At 39.8% G+C, this 17,739-nt stretch overlaps 2 protein-coding genes across 3 annotated transcripts in view; one reads left to right on the forward strand and one right to left on the reverse strand.

Moving 5' to 3' along the window:
- The window catches only part of PLBD1 (phospholipase B domain containing 1), a 72,154-nt gene that overhangs the window by 50,829 nt on the left and 3,586 nt on the right, over window positions 1–17,739 (forward strand). For both annotated transcript variants that reach the window (XM_057702209.1, XM_057702210.1), the window contains exons 7-9: window positions 11,203–11,403; window positions 11,511–11,651; window positions 16,121–16,306. In XM_057702209.1, coding sequence (XP_057558192.1) covers window positions 11,203–11,403; window positions 11,511–11,651; window positions 16,121–16,306 — 528 coding nt within the window. The remainder of the gene's footprint in view (window positions 1–11,202; window positions 11,404–11,510; window positions 11,652–16,120; window positions 16,307–17,739) is intronic.
- Window positions 1–17,739, reverse strand: part of ATF7IP (activating transcription factor 7 interacting protein) — a 179,999-nt gene that overhangs the window by 20,713 nt on the left and 141,547 nt on the right. The window lies entirely within an intron of this gene.

The raw sequence follows: 17,739 nt of genomic DNA on the forward strand, positions 1-17,739 counted from the left end.
TAATTTTCATAAAAACCTAACAAGGAGGGTATTGTATTGGCATTTTTCAAATAAAGAAACAGGTTCAGAGAAGTTAAACAACCACACTGCTCAGAGGTTGGGCACTGCAGTTCAAATACAATATATCTGACTATAAAATACCCATTTTTTGTTTTCAGCATGGTTCTGTTTGAATCTAAGTTAAGTGGTTAAAACTGAAAGAGCTGTGAACTCAAAGGGCCTCCTGGGATGCCAGGCGGGTGGAGCTTTTGCATGGGAACAAAAGCTGGAACCTATTCAAAGTGCTTTAATTGAGGATTACTGTAAATAATGATGATCCCTATCAGGCTGAGGCTTCACACAATTATCTGTAAGTGGAGCTCTCCGGAACGCACCAGTGTGTTTCACCAAGCATGCGTGTGTTCCTACTTTGTAATACATCCGGACGTCCCATCACCTCCCACACACATGTTCATATCCCTTAAAACTTCCTCTGGGACTTGCTAAAAATGCAGATTCTAAAGTGCCATCCATAGGAATTCTTATTCAGTTGATCTGGGCTGGTGCATTTGTAACAAGCACCCTAGGTGATTCTAAGATATTGAGTCCAAGCCTATCCTTTCAGACTGGCAGCCTTTCTGATCTGGGTAGCCGTGACTTTGCTCAGCCTTCTCCTGTTTGAAGTTCAAATACTTGAAAGTAGGTGCACAGGAAGATAAAAGAATAGTCTTAGAGCCCCAAGAAAATGTAGTCAAGCCTCCTTCATAATCCCTAATGTTATTACTTTCATGCGTTATTAAATTGCCTCTGTAGTTGTACACATTTTAATGTAATAGTATACTTTTATCAACTTCATGTTACCTCTTTTATCTTAGATACTCTGATCATAAGGCTGAAATACATACAACCTGGGATTTATCACATGCCAAAATTCATATCTTCAGCCTTTAAAAAGTAGAACCACAGGAGGAGAAGGAATAAAAGTAGAACTAGGGCACCTGTTCCAAAGGACCGTAGATGGACTTTGTAGCACTTCATTTCTGCTTTCCTAAGCACCTTTCTTTGGTTTTGTGTTCCTCTTAGGCACCATCCCTGGGTACTGATGACTTCTGCCAGGGCACACCTATCTTGAACATCTTTCCCCACCTAGCAAAGGAAGCTCCCTCCCTTCTATCTTTTCAGAAATCTCACCTTATTTTCCACACTTTTCTTGACTGACTGGTCATAAGGTGATTTTCCCCAACTCCACCCTGTCTAAACATGCAACTCTCCATGACTCATCTCTTCGTAACTGCTTCTCATGTATTTGCTCTGTTGTGTGTGAGTGTTGCCTTCGTTTGCGTGACTACAAATCTGTCCCCCTCACATCTGTCGGGCATATGTTACAGTAGAAAAGGCATGTGTTGAGATTCAGTCCTACATTGATTCCCGACAATGCTGTTCATTAGCTTTAAATAGCTAACTGTTTTTTAAAATAGCTCATCTCATCTAAGCATTCTTTTTGTGAAGATCAAATGATGGTATCCATCCTTCTAAAGCAAGGTCTCTGGTGTGTGGTAGGTACACAGTACATGTTAGTCACCACCATCTTCTCTTTCTTCCTTGGATCTAACAGTTATTTACTGAGCACCTACGTGTCAAATCCTTTTCTTGGCGCTGGAGTGAACAAGACAGAAAGAAGTTCCTGCCCTGGTGAATTTACATGCTAAGAGATAGGTGGGAAAGGAAACAGTAAACAAACAAATAATATAACCTAAAACTAATAAGATAATTTATTATTGAAGAAAAATAACAATTTTGATGTGATAATAACAGAATATTGATTAAATGTAAACCCATCTCTTCATATGTACTCTATATAAAGAGATTATCATTATTATTATTATCTTAGAATTAGAACTATACTAATTCTTTTATTTGGACCACTGCAGGATATTCAAACTCCAGAGTATGGGCCTCGTGTGCTTGAATATCTAATAGTATGAATCCTTCATTGATCACATTCCTATTGCAGGATTAAGCAGAAATGTGTTAAAAAAAAATACACACTTGATTGAAGAATAATTACTGGAAGGTGAAGGGGAAATTGATTAGGACCAGTTAGGATCTTGGCAGGAAGAGAAGTAAATGGATGCCATTCTGGAAGATAGGAAGACTGAGTCCATTGTAGACAGAAAAGAAGGCCAGAGGATTTTATGTCCTGGGATAACAACGAGAGCACAGGCTGCCTTTTCTTAAGGAGGAAGCAGAAGATGCTCCCACTATAGACAGTAACCATAGCATAGGAGTTCTGGTGGAGACTCAGAGGGGAGCAGAGGTGGGCAGAGAGGGCAGTCTGGACATGCCTTTTGAAGAAGCTCCTGAAGGAATTCTGATACAGTCTCTAAGCTGGGAACCATTGCACAGTGCTTGGGATATAGTAAGTGTTTAATAAAAATTTATTGACTATCAGACTGGCTTAAAGAAATCAGACAAGCCCAGCACAGGTGGGTGCGTTCCACAGGTCTGAGAAGTGATGTTGTTCCTCTTTAGCTGTGGGAAAAAGCTGAGCCGAAACGCTGAGAATAGTGCCAAGGTGTTACTTTGTTTTTTTCTTTTTTTTAAAAAAAGGAAAGAAAAGAAAAGGGTTCTGTGACATCCATCTGTGTTAAAATCAAATGACAGTAAGACATTTCAAAACAAAATATGTTGTATAATTGGATTACTATTATTATACTACTGCTGAATTTTGTGCTGGAAACATGTAATTATTATTGTTTTTGAGTCCACATGTCAGCTAAGTGGTTCTTTCTGGTGTCTCAGCTGTGCACATCCGTGTGTCTGTGGTTGGCTGGGGTTGTGTGGGCAGCTCTGCGGACCTTGGATGAACTCTCTAGCACTTTGGGGGACTGGCCAGCTAGAGGCTGGCCCTTCTGCACATGGTCTCCCATCCCAGAGAAACTAGGTTGGGCTGGTTTACACACTGTAACAGGGTTACAAGAGAGTGAGAAGAAGTGTGCAAGGTCTCTTTGAGGCCTAGGCTCAGAACTGGCAAATTTTTTAGCTGAAGCAAGTTCCGGATCCAGCTCAGATTTAAGAGATGGGGAAACAGTCAATGCCTCTTGGTGGGAAGTGTTGCAAAGTCTCATTGCAGAGTATGGATAGAGGAAGGGGTGGAGAAATGCAGCACAGCTATTTTTACATTCATGATCCATACTCCTGACCCTGAGTTGTATGTTATTTTTGTCCTTGGTCAATACTGAGTCTACTCCTTTGGAAGGAAGGAATGTGTGTGCTCTTCAGAGCTTAGGAGCAGCTATGTATGTGATGTGCAAATAAGCACATTTTAAATTTTTTATTTTTTTAATGGTTTATAACATTATATAAGTTTTCTGTGTACATAAATATTACATTTCGACTTCTGTATACACTACCACAGGCTCATTCCCAAAGGTTTAGTTTCCATTCGTCACCACACAGTTGAACCCCTTTACCCATTTTGCCATCCCCTGCCACCCATCCCCTCTGGTAACTACTACTCTGTTCACTGTATCTACGTGTTTGGTTTGTTCATCTATTTTAAATTTATTTTTGTATTCCACATATGAGTGAAATCTTATGGTATTTGTCTTTCTCCACCTGACTTACTTCACTTAGCTTAATACATTCAAGGTCCATCTATGTGTCACAAATGGCAAGATTTCATCTTTTTATAGCTTAGTAGTATTCCATCATACACACACACACACACACACACACACACACACCCACCCCACATCTTCTTTATCTATTCATCTGTCTATGGGCACTTAGGTTGCTTCCATATCTTAGCTATTGTAAAGAATGCTGCAATAAACATAGGCCTGTATATATCTTTTTCAAATTAGTGTTTTCATATTCTTTCGATAGATACCCAGAAGTAGATCATATGGTAGTTCTATTCTTAATTTTTTGAGGAACTTCCACATTGTTTTCCATCATGGCTGCACCACTTTACATTCCCACTGACAGTGTATGGGAATTTCCTTTTCTCCATCACTTGTTACTTCTACCTTTTTGATACTAGCCATTCTAACAGGCATGAGGTGATATCTCATTGTGGTTTTGATTTGCATTTCCCTAGTAAGAGTGATGTTGAACTTCTTTGCATGTGCCTGTTGGCTATCTGTATGTCTTCTTTGGAAAAATGTCCTTTTAGCTTCTCTGCGCATTTTAAAATTGGGTTGTTTGCTTTTTGTTGTTAAGTTGTATGAGTTCTTCATATATTTTGGATATTAACCCCTCACTGACTACGTGATTTGCAAATATCCTCCCTCATTTGGTAGGCTGTCTTTTCGTTTTGTTAATGGGCTTTTTTTTTTTTTTTCTGCTTCTCTTCCCTCTCCCTGAGGAGACATATCCAGAAATACTGCTAAAACCAATATCAAAGAGAATCTTGCCTATGTTTTCTTCTAGGAGTTTTATGGTTTCAGGTCTAACATTCAAGTCTTCAATCTGTTTTGAGTTGATTTTTGTGTATAATGTAACATAGCAGTCTAGTTTCATTCTCTTGTATGACGTGGCTGTCCAGTTTTCCAACACAATTTCTGAAAAGACTCTGCTCTCTCCGTTGTATGTTCTTTGCTCCTTTGTCATAAATTAATTGTCTGTATATATGTGGGTTTATTTTTTAGGATCTCAATTCTCTTCCATTGGTCTCTGTGTTTGTTTTTCTGCCAATGTTATGCTGTTTTGATTATTACAGCTGTGTAATATCATTTGATATCAAGCAGTGTGATACTGCCAGTTTTGTTCTTTTTTCTTGGGCTTGCTTTGGCTATCTGGGGTCTTTTGCAGTTCCATATAAATTTTAGGATTTTTGTTCTATTTTTGTGAAAAATATTATTGGAATTTTGATAAGGATTGTATTAAATCCAGAGAATGCTTTAAGTAATATGGACATTTCAACAATGTTAATTCTTCCAATCCATGAGCACAGAATAACTTTCCATTTATGTCATCTTCAATTTCTTTCAACAGTGTCTTGTAGTTTTCAGTGTACAGGTCTTTCACCTCCATTCTTGAATTTATTCTTAGGGATTTTATTTTTTTAATGCAATTTTAAATGGAATTGACTTCTTAATTTCTCTTTCTGCTGGTTTGTTGTTAGTGTATAGAAACACAACAGATTTTTGTATGTTGATTTTGTACCCTGAAACTTGACTATATTTATTTATTATTTCTTATAGTTTTTTTGGTGAAGTACTTAGGGTTTTCTATATATAGTATCATGTCATCTGCAAACTTCTCCTTTCCATTTTGGATGGCTTTTATTTCTTTTTCTTGCCTAATTGATCTGGCTAGGACTTCCAATATTATGTCAGATAAGAGTGGCAAGAATGGATACAGAAAAAGCTTTTGACAAAATTCAACATTCATTATGATAAAAACCTTCCAGAAAGTGGACATAGAGGGAAACTACCTCAACATAATAAGGGCCATATAATGACAAACCCACAGCTAACATCATATTCAATGCTGAAAAGCTGAAAGCATGTCTTGTAAGATCAGGAAGAAGACAAGGATGCCCACTCTCACCACTTTTATTCAACATAATATTGGAAGTCCTAGCCACAGCAATCAGACAAGAAAAAGAAATAAAAGGAATCCAAATTGGAAAGGAAGAAGTAAAACTGTAACTGTTTGCAGATGACATGATACTATCCATAGAAAATTCTAAAGATGCTACTAAAAAACTACTAGAGCTCATCAGTGAATTAGGTAAAGTTGCAGGATACAAAATTAATATACAGAAGTCTGTTGCATTTCTATACACTAACAACAAACTGTCAGAAGAGAAATTAAGGAAACAATTCCATGTACAATAGCATCAAAAAGAATAAAATACCTTGGAATAAACCCATCTAAGGAGATAAAAAGACCTGTACTCAGAAAACTGTGACACTGATGAAAGAAACTGAAGACCACACAAACACATGGAAAGATATACTGTATTCATTGATTGGAAGAATTAATATTGAAATGACCATACTACCCAAGGCAATCTACAGATTCAATGTAATCCCTATCAAAATACCAAGGGTATTTTTCACAGAACCAGAACAAATAATTTTAAAATTTGTATAGCCAAAACAATCTTGAGAAAGAACAGAGCCAGAGGAATCATGCTCCCTGACTTCAGACTATACTACAGCTAGACTATACTACACTAAAGCTACAGTTATCAAAATGGTATGGTACTGGCGCACGCGCGCACACACACACACACACACACACGCACAAAACCAGATACATGGATCAATGATACAGAATAGAGAGCCCAGAAATAAACCCACACACCTATGGCCAATTAATCTACGACAAAGGAGGCAAGAATATACAATGGGGAAGAGAAATCTCTTAATAAGTGGTGCTGGGAAAACTGGACAGCTACATGTAAAAGAATGAAATTAGAACATTCTCTAACACCATATAGAAAAATAAACTCAAAATAGATTAAAGGCCTAAATGTTAGATTGGAAACCATAAAACTCCTAGAAGAAAACACAAGCTGGACACTATTTGACATAAATTGTAGCAATATTTTTTGGATCTGTCTCCTCAGGGAAGGGAAATAAAAGCAAAAATAAACAAATGGAACCTAATTAAACTTCTGCACAACAAAGGAAAACATTGACAAAACAAAAAGACAGCCTACTGAATGGGAGAAAATATTTGCAAATGATATGACTGGTAAGGAGTTAGTATCCAAAATACATAAACAGCTGATACAACTCAACATGAAAAAATTAACAGAAAACAAAAAAACCCCAACAACCTGATTAAAAATGGGCAGATGTGAATAGACATTTTCCCATGAAGACATACAGATGGCAAACAGGCACATGAAAAGATGCTCAATATCATTAATCATCAGAGAAATGCAATTAAAATCACAATGACATATAACCTCACACCTGTCAGAATGGCTATCATCAAAAAAGAACACAAATGACAAATGTTGGTAAGGATGTGAAGAAAAGGGAACACATACATTGTCGGTGGGAATGTAATTTGTGCAGCCACTGTGGAAAGCAGTATGGAGGTTTCTCAAAAAACTAAAAATAGAACTATAATACTATAAGACCCAGCAATTCCACTCCTGGGTATATACCTGATAAAAGCAAAAATGCTAACTTGAAAAAACACATGCACCCCAATGTTCATAGCAGCATTATTTATAATTGCCAAGATATGGAAGCAACCTAAGTGCCCACAAACAGATAAATGGATAAAGAAGATGTGGGATATATATATAATGGAATACTACTCAGCCATAAAAAATATTAAAATATTGCCATCTGCAGTATTACTATAAACTTCCTTCTTGATACTGCTTTTGCTCCATCCCATAGATTTTGGTATGCCATATTTCCATTTTCATTTGTCTCTAAATTTTTTTTTCGTTTCTCCTTTGATTTCTTTGTTGACCCAATAATTGTTTAGTAGCTCGTTGAGTATCTTCATGACAGCTGTTTTGAATTCTCTATCAGTTAGATCACAAGCAGTCCATGACTTTAAGTTTGGTTTCTGGAGAAGTGTCATTTTCTGAGAAGTGATAACTGTATTACCACGGTTCTTCATGGGGCTTGCTGAGTGCTCCTCTGCCAGTGCATGTGAAGTGGTGAACATGTTTCTTCTTTAGGTAAAGCCTTATTTTTTTTTTTTCACTTGATTGTAACTATTCAGTTAGTAATTAGATGCCTTTCTTTTGTTTTCCAGTAGGTGGCGGTATAGCACAAGTTTTTGGTTTCTCTTACCAGCGCTGTCTGGTTATTTTTGAGAACTCGCACTTTCCACCCTCCACTGTCTCTGCCAGAGGTGTTGCCTGGTGCCCTCCTTGTCACTGCTTCTGTCTCCAGGGTTGTTGGTGCCTTGGTCCTGCTCGTGTTGCTGGCAATGCCACCTGGGGCACCCAGAGGGCAGGTGCCTCCGTTGTGTCCAGTTTCCTGGGTAGCAAGCTCCACTGTTGCATGGGGAGGGAGGCGGTCAAAGGGAACCGGGGTCGCAGGTCCTCGGCCTCCTGTGACTGGGGTTGCGGGTGCTGCTGCTGCGGGCAGTGGGGCAGAGGGGTGCTGAGTCGTGGTGCCTCTGTAGTTAGAGGAACAGGGTTGCAAGGCCTGCTGCCACTGCTGCCCACTTCCCTGTGGCTGTGTGTGCTACTGTGGCAGGGCCACCAGAGTCAGGTGTGCCACCTCCCTTGCTGTTACCGGGTTCTCCTGGGCTGTGGGCTCAGCCACCGTGGCCAGGGGTCCAGGACTGCAGGCACTGCCTTCATGGTTCCTCTGGTTCTGCCTCTTTTATGTGCTCCAGTCCACCCACCTTTAGATAACAGGTGTGTGGAATTCTCCAGCATCCTGCTGTGTTGGGCAGAGGCACCTTTGTTGAGTTACAGATGTTTTACTGGTTTTACAGGTTGTAGATTGACAGGGAGAGACAAAAGGAGTATCTTACACCCCCATGATGTTGATGTCACTCTTCCAAATGGGCACATTTTAAATACACTTGAAAGGATAATAAGGGTAAACTTTTCTGGGTTGTGCTAAGCAATAGATCTAAATGGAATCAGAGGATAGGGGTCATTGTTAATGTTTACGATTCAAGTGGTTACGTATTTTTTAAGTCCTGAAAGATGCTTTGTTAACTGTAAGGGTTCTCTTTTATGTCTTAATTAAATTTAGCAAGAAGCTTACTATGAAATGTTATTTGCTGGCTGGCTTTCATACTGGGGTGTTTCACTTTATCCTGATGGAAAACAGTGTGCCTTCTGAAGCTGCTAAGTGACAGACAAGAGCAAGAATATAATTTTACGTAGCCAAAGAACATTTGTTTCTTTTATAATGCAATGTTTCAGGACTTTGTCCTCTCTCTGGGTCTTTTCCTGTTTTTAATCTTAAGCTCTAAACTATAGACTAAAGTTCTTTGTAAGACAATTTATCTTCTTTGTTCCAGAACTCTGGGTGGCCTACATCTTTTTTTTTTTTTTTTTTTTTTTTTGGTCTTCATTAAAGTCTTGCTCTTGAATGATAGACTACTCCTTTCATGTTAGTAGTAGTCACTCACACATATTAAAGAACATCTGCCCTCTTGTGTCCATAGAGGTTGCTACAATAAGGAGTGAATTAGCAAGTTTATCATGCCAGAAATACAGCATTCTATCCCATGGAGATTCTACCAGAGTTTGCTCAAGGTTGCCAAGTATGGTTGTACAGTTCAAACACTGCACAACAACCTCAGCCCAAAAGCTGAATGAAGTCATTGAAATTCATCTCATATTTTGCTTGTCAGTCACGCATCCTGTGTCTAAGCTGTGTCTTCCCAGAGGGGTTGCCCATTACAATTTCATCCAAGGCTGCCATCCCCTCATTAAGCTTTGTACCACCCAAAGTGTGCATCCTTCTGTCAATTTATCCAAATCTCCATATTGGCTAATTACAGCCCTGTGGAGCCTCATTGTGAGTTAGTTGTACACTGCTCTCATCTTGTATAACTTTCCTACTCAGAAATTTCCAGGAAGTAAAATTAAAAATTGGTGGCGAATGACATCCCATAGTCCCAGGTTATCAGAGGAAGGGAATAAGGAACAGAGAGACAAGAGGAGAAGTGCCACATATGTTGGTGGCAATACAGGGAACCAAAACGCTGGCCTTCTGACTCCCCGTGTGTGCTCTGAAGTCTTAGGTGATCCCGTTATTTGACCCCACCTCACCTACCCATCAGGCCTAGTGTAAATGCACAGTAACTGGTTTGCTGAGTGAATGAACGAATGACTGTCTTTGCCCCCACTTCCAGAACGCCCGCTCTCCTATGCTACACATATTATTGTTCCCACGTGCGATGCTCACTGCTCTCTACCTGGTCAACACTTACAAAAGCTTTAAGACTCAGCTCCAGATCCACTTCCTCCACAAAGCTCTCCCCCACCCCCCGCTCCAGTCTTCATTAAGCCAGAAGAGGGAGCGCTTTGGAGGCTGAGCCCACGTGTTCAGACTTGGCGGAAGAGCCCTGGGCTAGATCAAGGACCTGCAATCCAGGCCCAGGCCTGCCAGGAGCTGGCTGTGTGATCGTGGATAGAGCCCATCACCTCTCCGAGCCTCAGTTGCTCTTCCCAGTTATAAAGCATCAGGCAATATTGGTGTTGCTCGGTGTGTGGCATGCATTGTTCTAGTGAGGTGATATTGGGTGGTTCCTGAAAAAGTATTTTTTTGCATGTTAGTAGAACTGTATTTGCTTAAGTGTATTGGTTTGGGGGGAGAAAAAACCCAGAAACATTAGACTCCCGGTTCCTTGGATATTATTTTATGTGATAAAGCTAAGTATTTTCAGTTTGAAAAGAGAGTTCATTTAAGGAAAAATGTTAAGTAAAGCATAGTACAAGTGGTAATCAGATATGGCAAAAACGATAAAGTGGTATAAAAACGGGAGTTTGTGAAGCCCTGGAGGAGCTCACCACCCTGGTTCCTTTTAACTCTCCCTGGGCTCTTCCCTGACCTTAATGCAGGACCGCCACTTTGTCCATCACTGTAACATGTAACTAATGACAATGTATCCTCTCTCCTTGTTACAGCTGTGTCTGATATTCCTTGTTCTCTACCACACTCACAATATAAATCACAAAACAGGCCTTTAAAACAGACTTGTGTCCCCAGATTTTCCTGTTTTGCCTCCAACATTTGTAAAACGCACTGACCCACAGTGTCAATATCCTAGTTTCGAAACCATGTTCACTTTTATAAACATAGATATTTTTTCTACTTATATAAATTACACAGACTCATTACATAAAATGTGGAAGATACAGAAAAGTAGAAAGAGAAGAAAGAAGACACCCATATTCTTACTTTCCAACGATGAATCCTGCTAGTATCTCCCCCTAATTAAAAGTTCTCCTGCAAAATCCTAGCAAGTGAGGATCTACTTCTGTTCATCATTTTGGAAACTTGAAATAGTCCCAATTTAATATATTCTTGTCATTCTAAATCATAAAATCAAAGATTTTCAATGGTGAATCCAGGGATGGAGGTCCATGGGCACCTTTAGAAGCAGCAGTTGAGTAACTGCCACAGAGGTGAACCAAAGCTGGGAGAGGGTAGTAATAGCTGATACTCTGTAAAATGCATTGCACACTCAAAGCTCTGTGCTAACAGTGATGGTTCCATATTTTGCATATAAGTATGCTGATTTGCATATTCATGTTTCCTGTAGGGTTGTTGGAGTCTCTGGATGACTTTTACCTTCTTAGCAGTGGTTTGGTAATGCTGCAGACCACGAACAGCATATATAATAAAACCCTACTGAAGCATGTGGTACCCCAGTCTCTCCTGGCCTGGCAAAGAGTCCGGGTGGCCAATATGATGGCAAATGGTGGCAGGCAGTGGGCAAAGATCTTTTCAAAATACAACTCTGGTAAGTGGCCCTGCAGAATAACTTTTAGGCATGTATGTATGTTTAGATTTCGAGTTAACCGGTAAAGCTGTACCCATGCCCTGTCTTCACGTCTTCTGATATTTCAGGCACGTATAACAATCAATACATGATCCTGGACCTGAAGAAGGTAAATCTGAACCGCAGCCTTGACAAAGGCACTCTGTACATTGTGGAGCAAATTCCTACGTATATAGAATATTCGGAACAAACCAATGTTCTGCGGAGAGGTATTTTCTTCATGCTAGAAGTCTGGAAGTCTGATGAGTGTGTGTGTGTGTGTGTGTGTGTGTGTGTGTGTGTGTGTGATGGGTAATATGTGGTGTGTGAATGTACTATGGGGGGAATGTATGGTGGGGAAGGAAAGAGGGAAATGCCATTACCAGTCACACAGGGAAAGAATGACCAGGTTCAGCACGTGTAAAACCTGCACCTCAAACCCTTACTTGACAGTGTACTCTTATGTGTAGATTGGGACAAAGCCAGGAATTCATGATCTTATGACTACTTATGGCTCCAATGTTACCTTCTTCTCCTGGGTTCCTGAGTAAAACTTTGAGTTCAATTCAGCAAATATTTATGGGAGTGCTACTCCAGCCCAGGGACTGGAAAAATGTGGATGCAAAATTCCTGACACACAGTCTGATAGGCAAGCAAGGCACCTAAAGCAGCTGTTAGAACCCAGAAAGCAAAGAGCGGTGATAAGCTCTGGTATAGCAACCTGGTGGTGAAACTAAAGGAGGCCTCCTTGTCAGTGGGAGGGATCAGAGAAGGCGGTTCTGGAGGGCAAGATCACAGCTCAGACACTGGAAGTACAGGTTTTGGAGTCACATTGCCTTGATCTGGCTATCTGTTCCTCAAAATCTCATCCACTCTCTACAAGCCTCACTTTCTTCATCTGCAAAACACGACAGTAATGGTACAGGTCCCCAGTCACTTATTTGTAATTTCAAAATCTCAAAACTCTAAAAGTTGTTCATTTGTTTTTTGTTCTAGCTCACCTGTGGTAGCAAAATATAACCTGATCTGAACTCACTCAGTAGCAAAAACTAACTTGAACTATTTAGTCTCTATTTCCTCTCCTCTGGAGAGAATTTATACATTAGGCTACAGAGTTATCAATATCTTTGATTATGAGGGGCTCCCCACAGAGACTGCAACAGCATCTGTAATTTACACACCACTGCTGCTTTGAAACCTGGAAAACCCTAAATTCTGAATCACATCTGGCCCCCTGAGAGTTTTGCGATGTGGGAGTGTGGACCTTTGCATTTTCACAGCGTTGTCATGATAATTAATTGAGATTATTCTTGTCAATTCTTGAGCACATTGCGGACACACAGCAAGTCCTAGCATCTTGCATTGAACATAGTGCATAGCACACATAAAAAGTCCTCACTGAATATTTGTTGAATAAATGAAAGAGAAGATGATGTCTGGGTGGAGGTTTACAGTCTAGAAAGGAGCTCAGCAATTTGACAAGGGGACAAGGTCAAATAAATAGAGGCACGAAGACCTCGGTGTGAAGGAGAAACTATTAGCCCAAGAAGGCTAGAGAGAAGGCTGTGATGCAGAAGATAGGCAGTGAGGGGAAAATACAGCCTTTAGATCCTGCTGAGCAGTTTAGCCTTTATAGAAAGTCCAGAGATAAACCCACACACCTATAGTCACCTAATCTCTGACAAAGGAGGCAAGAATATAAAATGGAGAAAAGACAGTCTCTTCAATAAGTGGTGCTGGGACAACTGGACAGCTACATGTAAAAGAAAGAAATTAGAACACTCCTTAACACCATATACAAAAATAAACTCAAAATGCATTAAAGACCTAAATATAAGGCCAGACACTATAAAACTCTTAGAGGAAAACAAAGGCAGAATACTCTTTGACATAAATCGCAGCAAGATATTTTTTGATCCACCCCTTAGAGTAATGAAAATAAGAGCAAAAATAAATAAATGGGATCTAATTAAACTTAAAAGCTTTTGCACAGCAAAGGAAATCATAAATAAAACAAAACAAAAAACAACCCTCAGAATGAGAGAACATATTTGCAAGTGAAGCAACCAACAGGGATTAATTTCCAAAATATACAAACAGCTCATGCATCTCAATATCAAAAAAACCAAATAAACCAATCAAAAAATGGGCAGAAGACCTAAATAGACATTTCTCCAAAGAAGACATACAGGTGGCCAAAAAGCACTCAAAAATATGTTCAACGTCACAAATTATTAGAGAAATGCAAATCAAAGCCACAATGAGGTATCACCTCATACCAGTCAGAATGGCCATCATCAAACAATCTACAAACAATAAATGCTGGAGAGGGTGTGGAGAAAAGAGAATCCTCTTGCACTGTTGATAGAAATGTAAATTGATACAGCCACTATGGAGAACAGTATGGAGGTTCCTTAAAAAGCTAAAAGTTAGCCTTTATCCTTTAGAAGACTGGAGTCTTTGAAAAGGGAGAATAGACTGAAGGTCAGAGAGAAGATAGGAGGCGAATTAGGAATGTACTGAAATAAATCAGTTGAGAGATGAGTCAGAACAGAACCAAGATTAGGAATGGATCCTAGGGATTAGGGCTGGTCCTTCATTTCCAGGTCTTTGAATCCATACTGTAAAGACACCCAGAGGGAGCCGCCTCACTCCAGGGTGGCTCCCGCCAGCTAAATGCACATAATGTACATAAAACAGACTTGATTAATGTGGAAACGTCAATTGCCAAGCAAATCAGATGCTACCAAGTAGCAGATCTACCTCCTCTTCTTGATGGAAAATCCACCTGAGTAGTCAAATCATCAGGCGGTTACTTGGTTAGCACAGCAATTCAAAACTGAGAACCTAGCTGTCTGACTTTGAAGCCTGGTCCATCCACTCCTAAGAGCATGATAATAATAGCAAGCCTCCAGAGGGAGATGCTTGTTAAAGTGCACTTTTCTTCTTTGGACTGCCACTGATTACATGATGGTAGATTCGGGTTCTTTGCAATCCCATCCCTAGATTCCATGAAGAAATATACCCTGGGACTAAAAAAGAAGTTGATGCTGATCTGTCTGTAGTTTTTTGTTGTTGTTTTTTTTTTGGTTGGGTTTTTTTTTTAGTTTTTTTTCCCCAAAGGCAGGAAGAACACAGACTTAAATTCACTGACTGTCTACTGTATACTTGACATACCATTTATTGTTCTTTTGTTTCACCTTCATAATGTATTTCCAGATAAGTAGCATTGTTACTATCTTACTGTAAGGGAAGAAAGGATCAGAAAGAAACACGTGATTTTCCCAAATAATTAAGTGATATCATATAGCCATTAAAAAAAATTCCTGCAAACCTCCTAGTTTTCAAAAGCAGCTGTGATATGTTGTTAGAAGCCCTAGGTGTTTTTACAGTAGTTAGAAGGAAGGCATTCACCTCTCTGAGCCTCTGTTTCTTCCTTTAGAAGGAGGGATGGTAATATTTATACATCAGCAGGTAGTTGTAATATTATACAAGAAACTCTATTTTAAATGCTTTTTTAATCATAAAGCTTTATGAAAATGTGACGTATAAAGCAGCCATTTTTCTTATTCATTTGAGCTACTCACATAGAGAACTATAACAGTTCACATTCACCTAGTGCTTACCAACAGACCCTGTTGTAAGCTACTCCATCCATTTGAACTCATTTCATGCTCATAGTTATCTTTATAAGGTAAGTACTATCACTGTTCACATTTTACAGTTGAAGACACTGAGGCATAGAGAGATTAAATCATTTGTGTAAGGTCACATAGCTAATCATGGCAGGACCAGGCTTAAGATCCAGGCAGTCTAACTCCCAAGTCTGTATAACCTAGATACAATGCAGTAATAACTGTGACTTTTATCCTGTGCTGTCAATGTTGTCTTTATCTCACTTCTCCCTGATGCTGACTCCGTGCCCCAGAATCCGTAAAGCTGAATGTCTTGTCATTTGTTTTGTCTTAATAACCTCACCCCTGAGTAGGGGATCATATAAAACAGTAAGAAGGGAGGAAGGCAGACAAGGGCCAAGAGAATGTGGGAGTGGGAATGAATCCCTGAATAGTGAAGGTGGCCCTCTGTTGACTAACTGTGCTATAGACAATACCTCAGGCCACTATAATCTGAGCTGTTTCTGAAATGTTGATTTTACTAAAGCTGTGTCACATGTTGGTGCCTACTGACTAAGGGTTCTGTGACCTCGGCACACTGTGAAGCTTTGGATGAAGCTGAGCCTTGAATGTTTTAGTGTCAGAGGCGTTAAAAGCCGACTGGAACCTTAAAGACCATCTCCAATCCCCTCACATTATGAACTCTTCCTTTCCCTCTTCCTGGGGGCGGGGGAGGGGAGAAAATGAGGTTGATTGCCTAAAGCCTAGTTATTCAACCCTGAGCCTAGAATTCAGGTCACCTTCTGCTTAATAGATTGCTTTAAGAATCTGGGGTGAAAAACCAAAGAATCCTGCTGCTCTTCTCCCCCTAACGGAATAATCCAGAGGTATACCGATTCTGTAAATTTCAAAGGATCTGTTTGATTGCCAGGGTTCACGGTCATTATTCTCTGTGTAGTCTCATTTCATAATTACACAGCTGTGCCAATTTTCAAAAGAAAGTACCATGAATAACATTTGTTTTCTCTCTCATCCGTCTTCCTCCCTGTTAATCCTACCCTTCCCTCCCTTCCATTTCAAATCAGGATATTGGCCCTCCTACAACATTCCTTTCCATGAAAAAATCTACGACTGGAGTGGCTATCCAATGTTGGTTAAGAAGCTGGGTTTGGAATTCTCTTACGATCTGTCTGCACGAGCCAAAATCTTCCGGCGTGACCAAGGGAAAGTGATTGATATGGAATCCATGAAATATATCATGCGATACAACAGTACGTAGCACATTTCTCAAGAATCATTCTTCAAAACTCCTTTTCTTCCCCATGGATAAAGAATCCTTGTAAGTTTATCATCTCTGTACTCGAAGGAGTTATAAGTTATTGAATTATTTAGTATTCAATTGATACTATGCATATTACGAGGGTGAGTCAAAAATTATCTGCACTCTGGCTGTAGAATTTAATTAACTTTTAGAAAAGACAAATACAGGTGCTTCCCTGGTGGCGCAGTGGTTAAGAATCCACCTGCCAATGCAGGGGACATGAGTTTGAGCCCTGGTCTGGGAAGATCCCACATGCCGAGGAGCAACTAAGCCCATGTGCCATAACTATTTAAGCCCGTGAGCCCTACAGCCCATGTTTTGCAACAAGAGAAGCCACAGAAATAAGAAGCCCACACACCGCAATGAAGAGTAGCCCCTGCTCTCCACAACTACGGAAAGCTCTCGCGCAGCAATGAAGACCCAATGCAGCCAATAAATAACAAAATAAATAAATAAAAAATAAATTTATATACAGTTTACTAGAAACTTTAAAAGAAAAAGACAAATACATCATTTTTCGACATGATCTCTTTTTTTAAGCTCTTTATTAGAATATAATTGCTTTACACTGTTGTGCCAGTTTTTTTCTGTACACCAAAGTGAATCAGTTGTATTTATACATATATACCCATATGCCCTCCCTCCTGTGACTCCCTCCCACCCTCCCTATCCCAGCTGTCCAAGTCATCACCCATCATCGAGTTCATCTCCCTATGTTATGCAGCAATTTCCCACCAGCCATCTGTTTTACATTTGGTAGTGTATATATGTCAATGCTACTCTCTCACTTCGTTCCAGCTTCCCCTTCACCCACCTTGTGTCCTCAAGTCTGTTCTCTACATCTCCATCTTCTTGCCCTGTCATTGGGTTCATCAGAACCATTTTTTTTTTTTTAGATTCCATATATATGAGTTAGCACACAGTATTTGTTTTTCTTTTTCTGGCTTACTTCATTCTGTATGACAGCCTCTAGGTCCATCCACCTCACTACAAATAACTCAATTTCATTCCTTTTTATGACTGAGTAATATTCCATTGTATATATGTGCCACATCTTCTTTATCCATTCATCTGTTGATGGGCATTTAGGTTGCTTCCATGTCCTGGCTATCCTTGCTTTTCAATAGACTTTGTCCATCTGTCAAACAAACTTTCATATTCCTTCCTTAAAAAACGTTTTAGGCTGAGCTGTGAGCCACGAATGTACCACTGTCTTCACTTCTTCATTAGAAGTGAATCTTCATCCTCATAGGGCTGCTTTCAGGGGACCAAACAGGTGAAAGTCCAATGGAGCAAGATCAGGACTATAGGGAGGAAACTTTAACACCTCAAAACGAAGTTTTTGTGGAGTGTCAACAGTGTGGGCAGAAGTGTGCCCTACGA

Source organism: Hippopotamus amphibius, chromosome 12 (genome assembly GCF_030028045.1).
Source record: "Hippopotamus amphibius kiboko isolate mHipAmp2 chromosome 12, mHipAmp2.hap2, whole genome shotgun sequence".
Classification (NCBI taxonomy): domain Eukaryota; kingdom Metazoa; phylum Chordata; class Mammalia; order Artiodactyla; family Hippopotamidae; genus Hippopotamus; species Hippopotamus amphibius.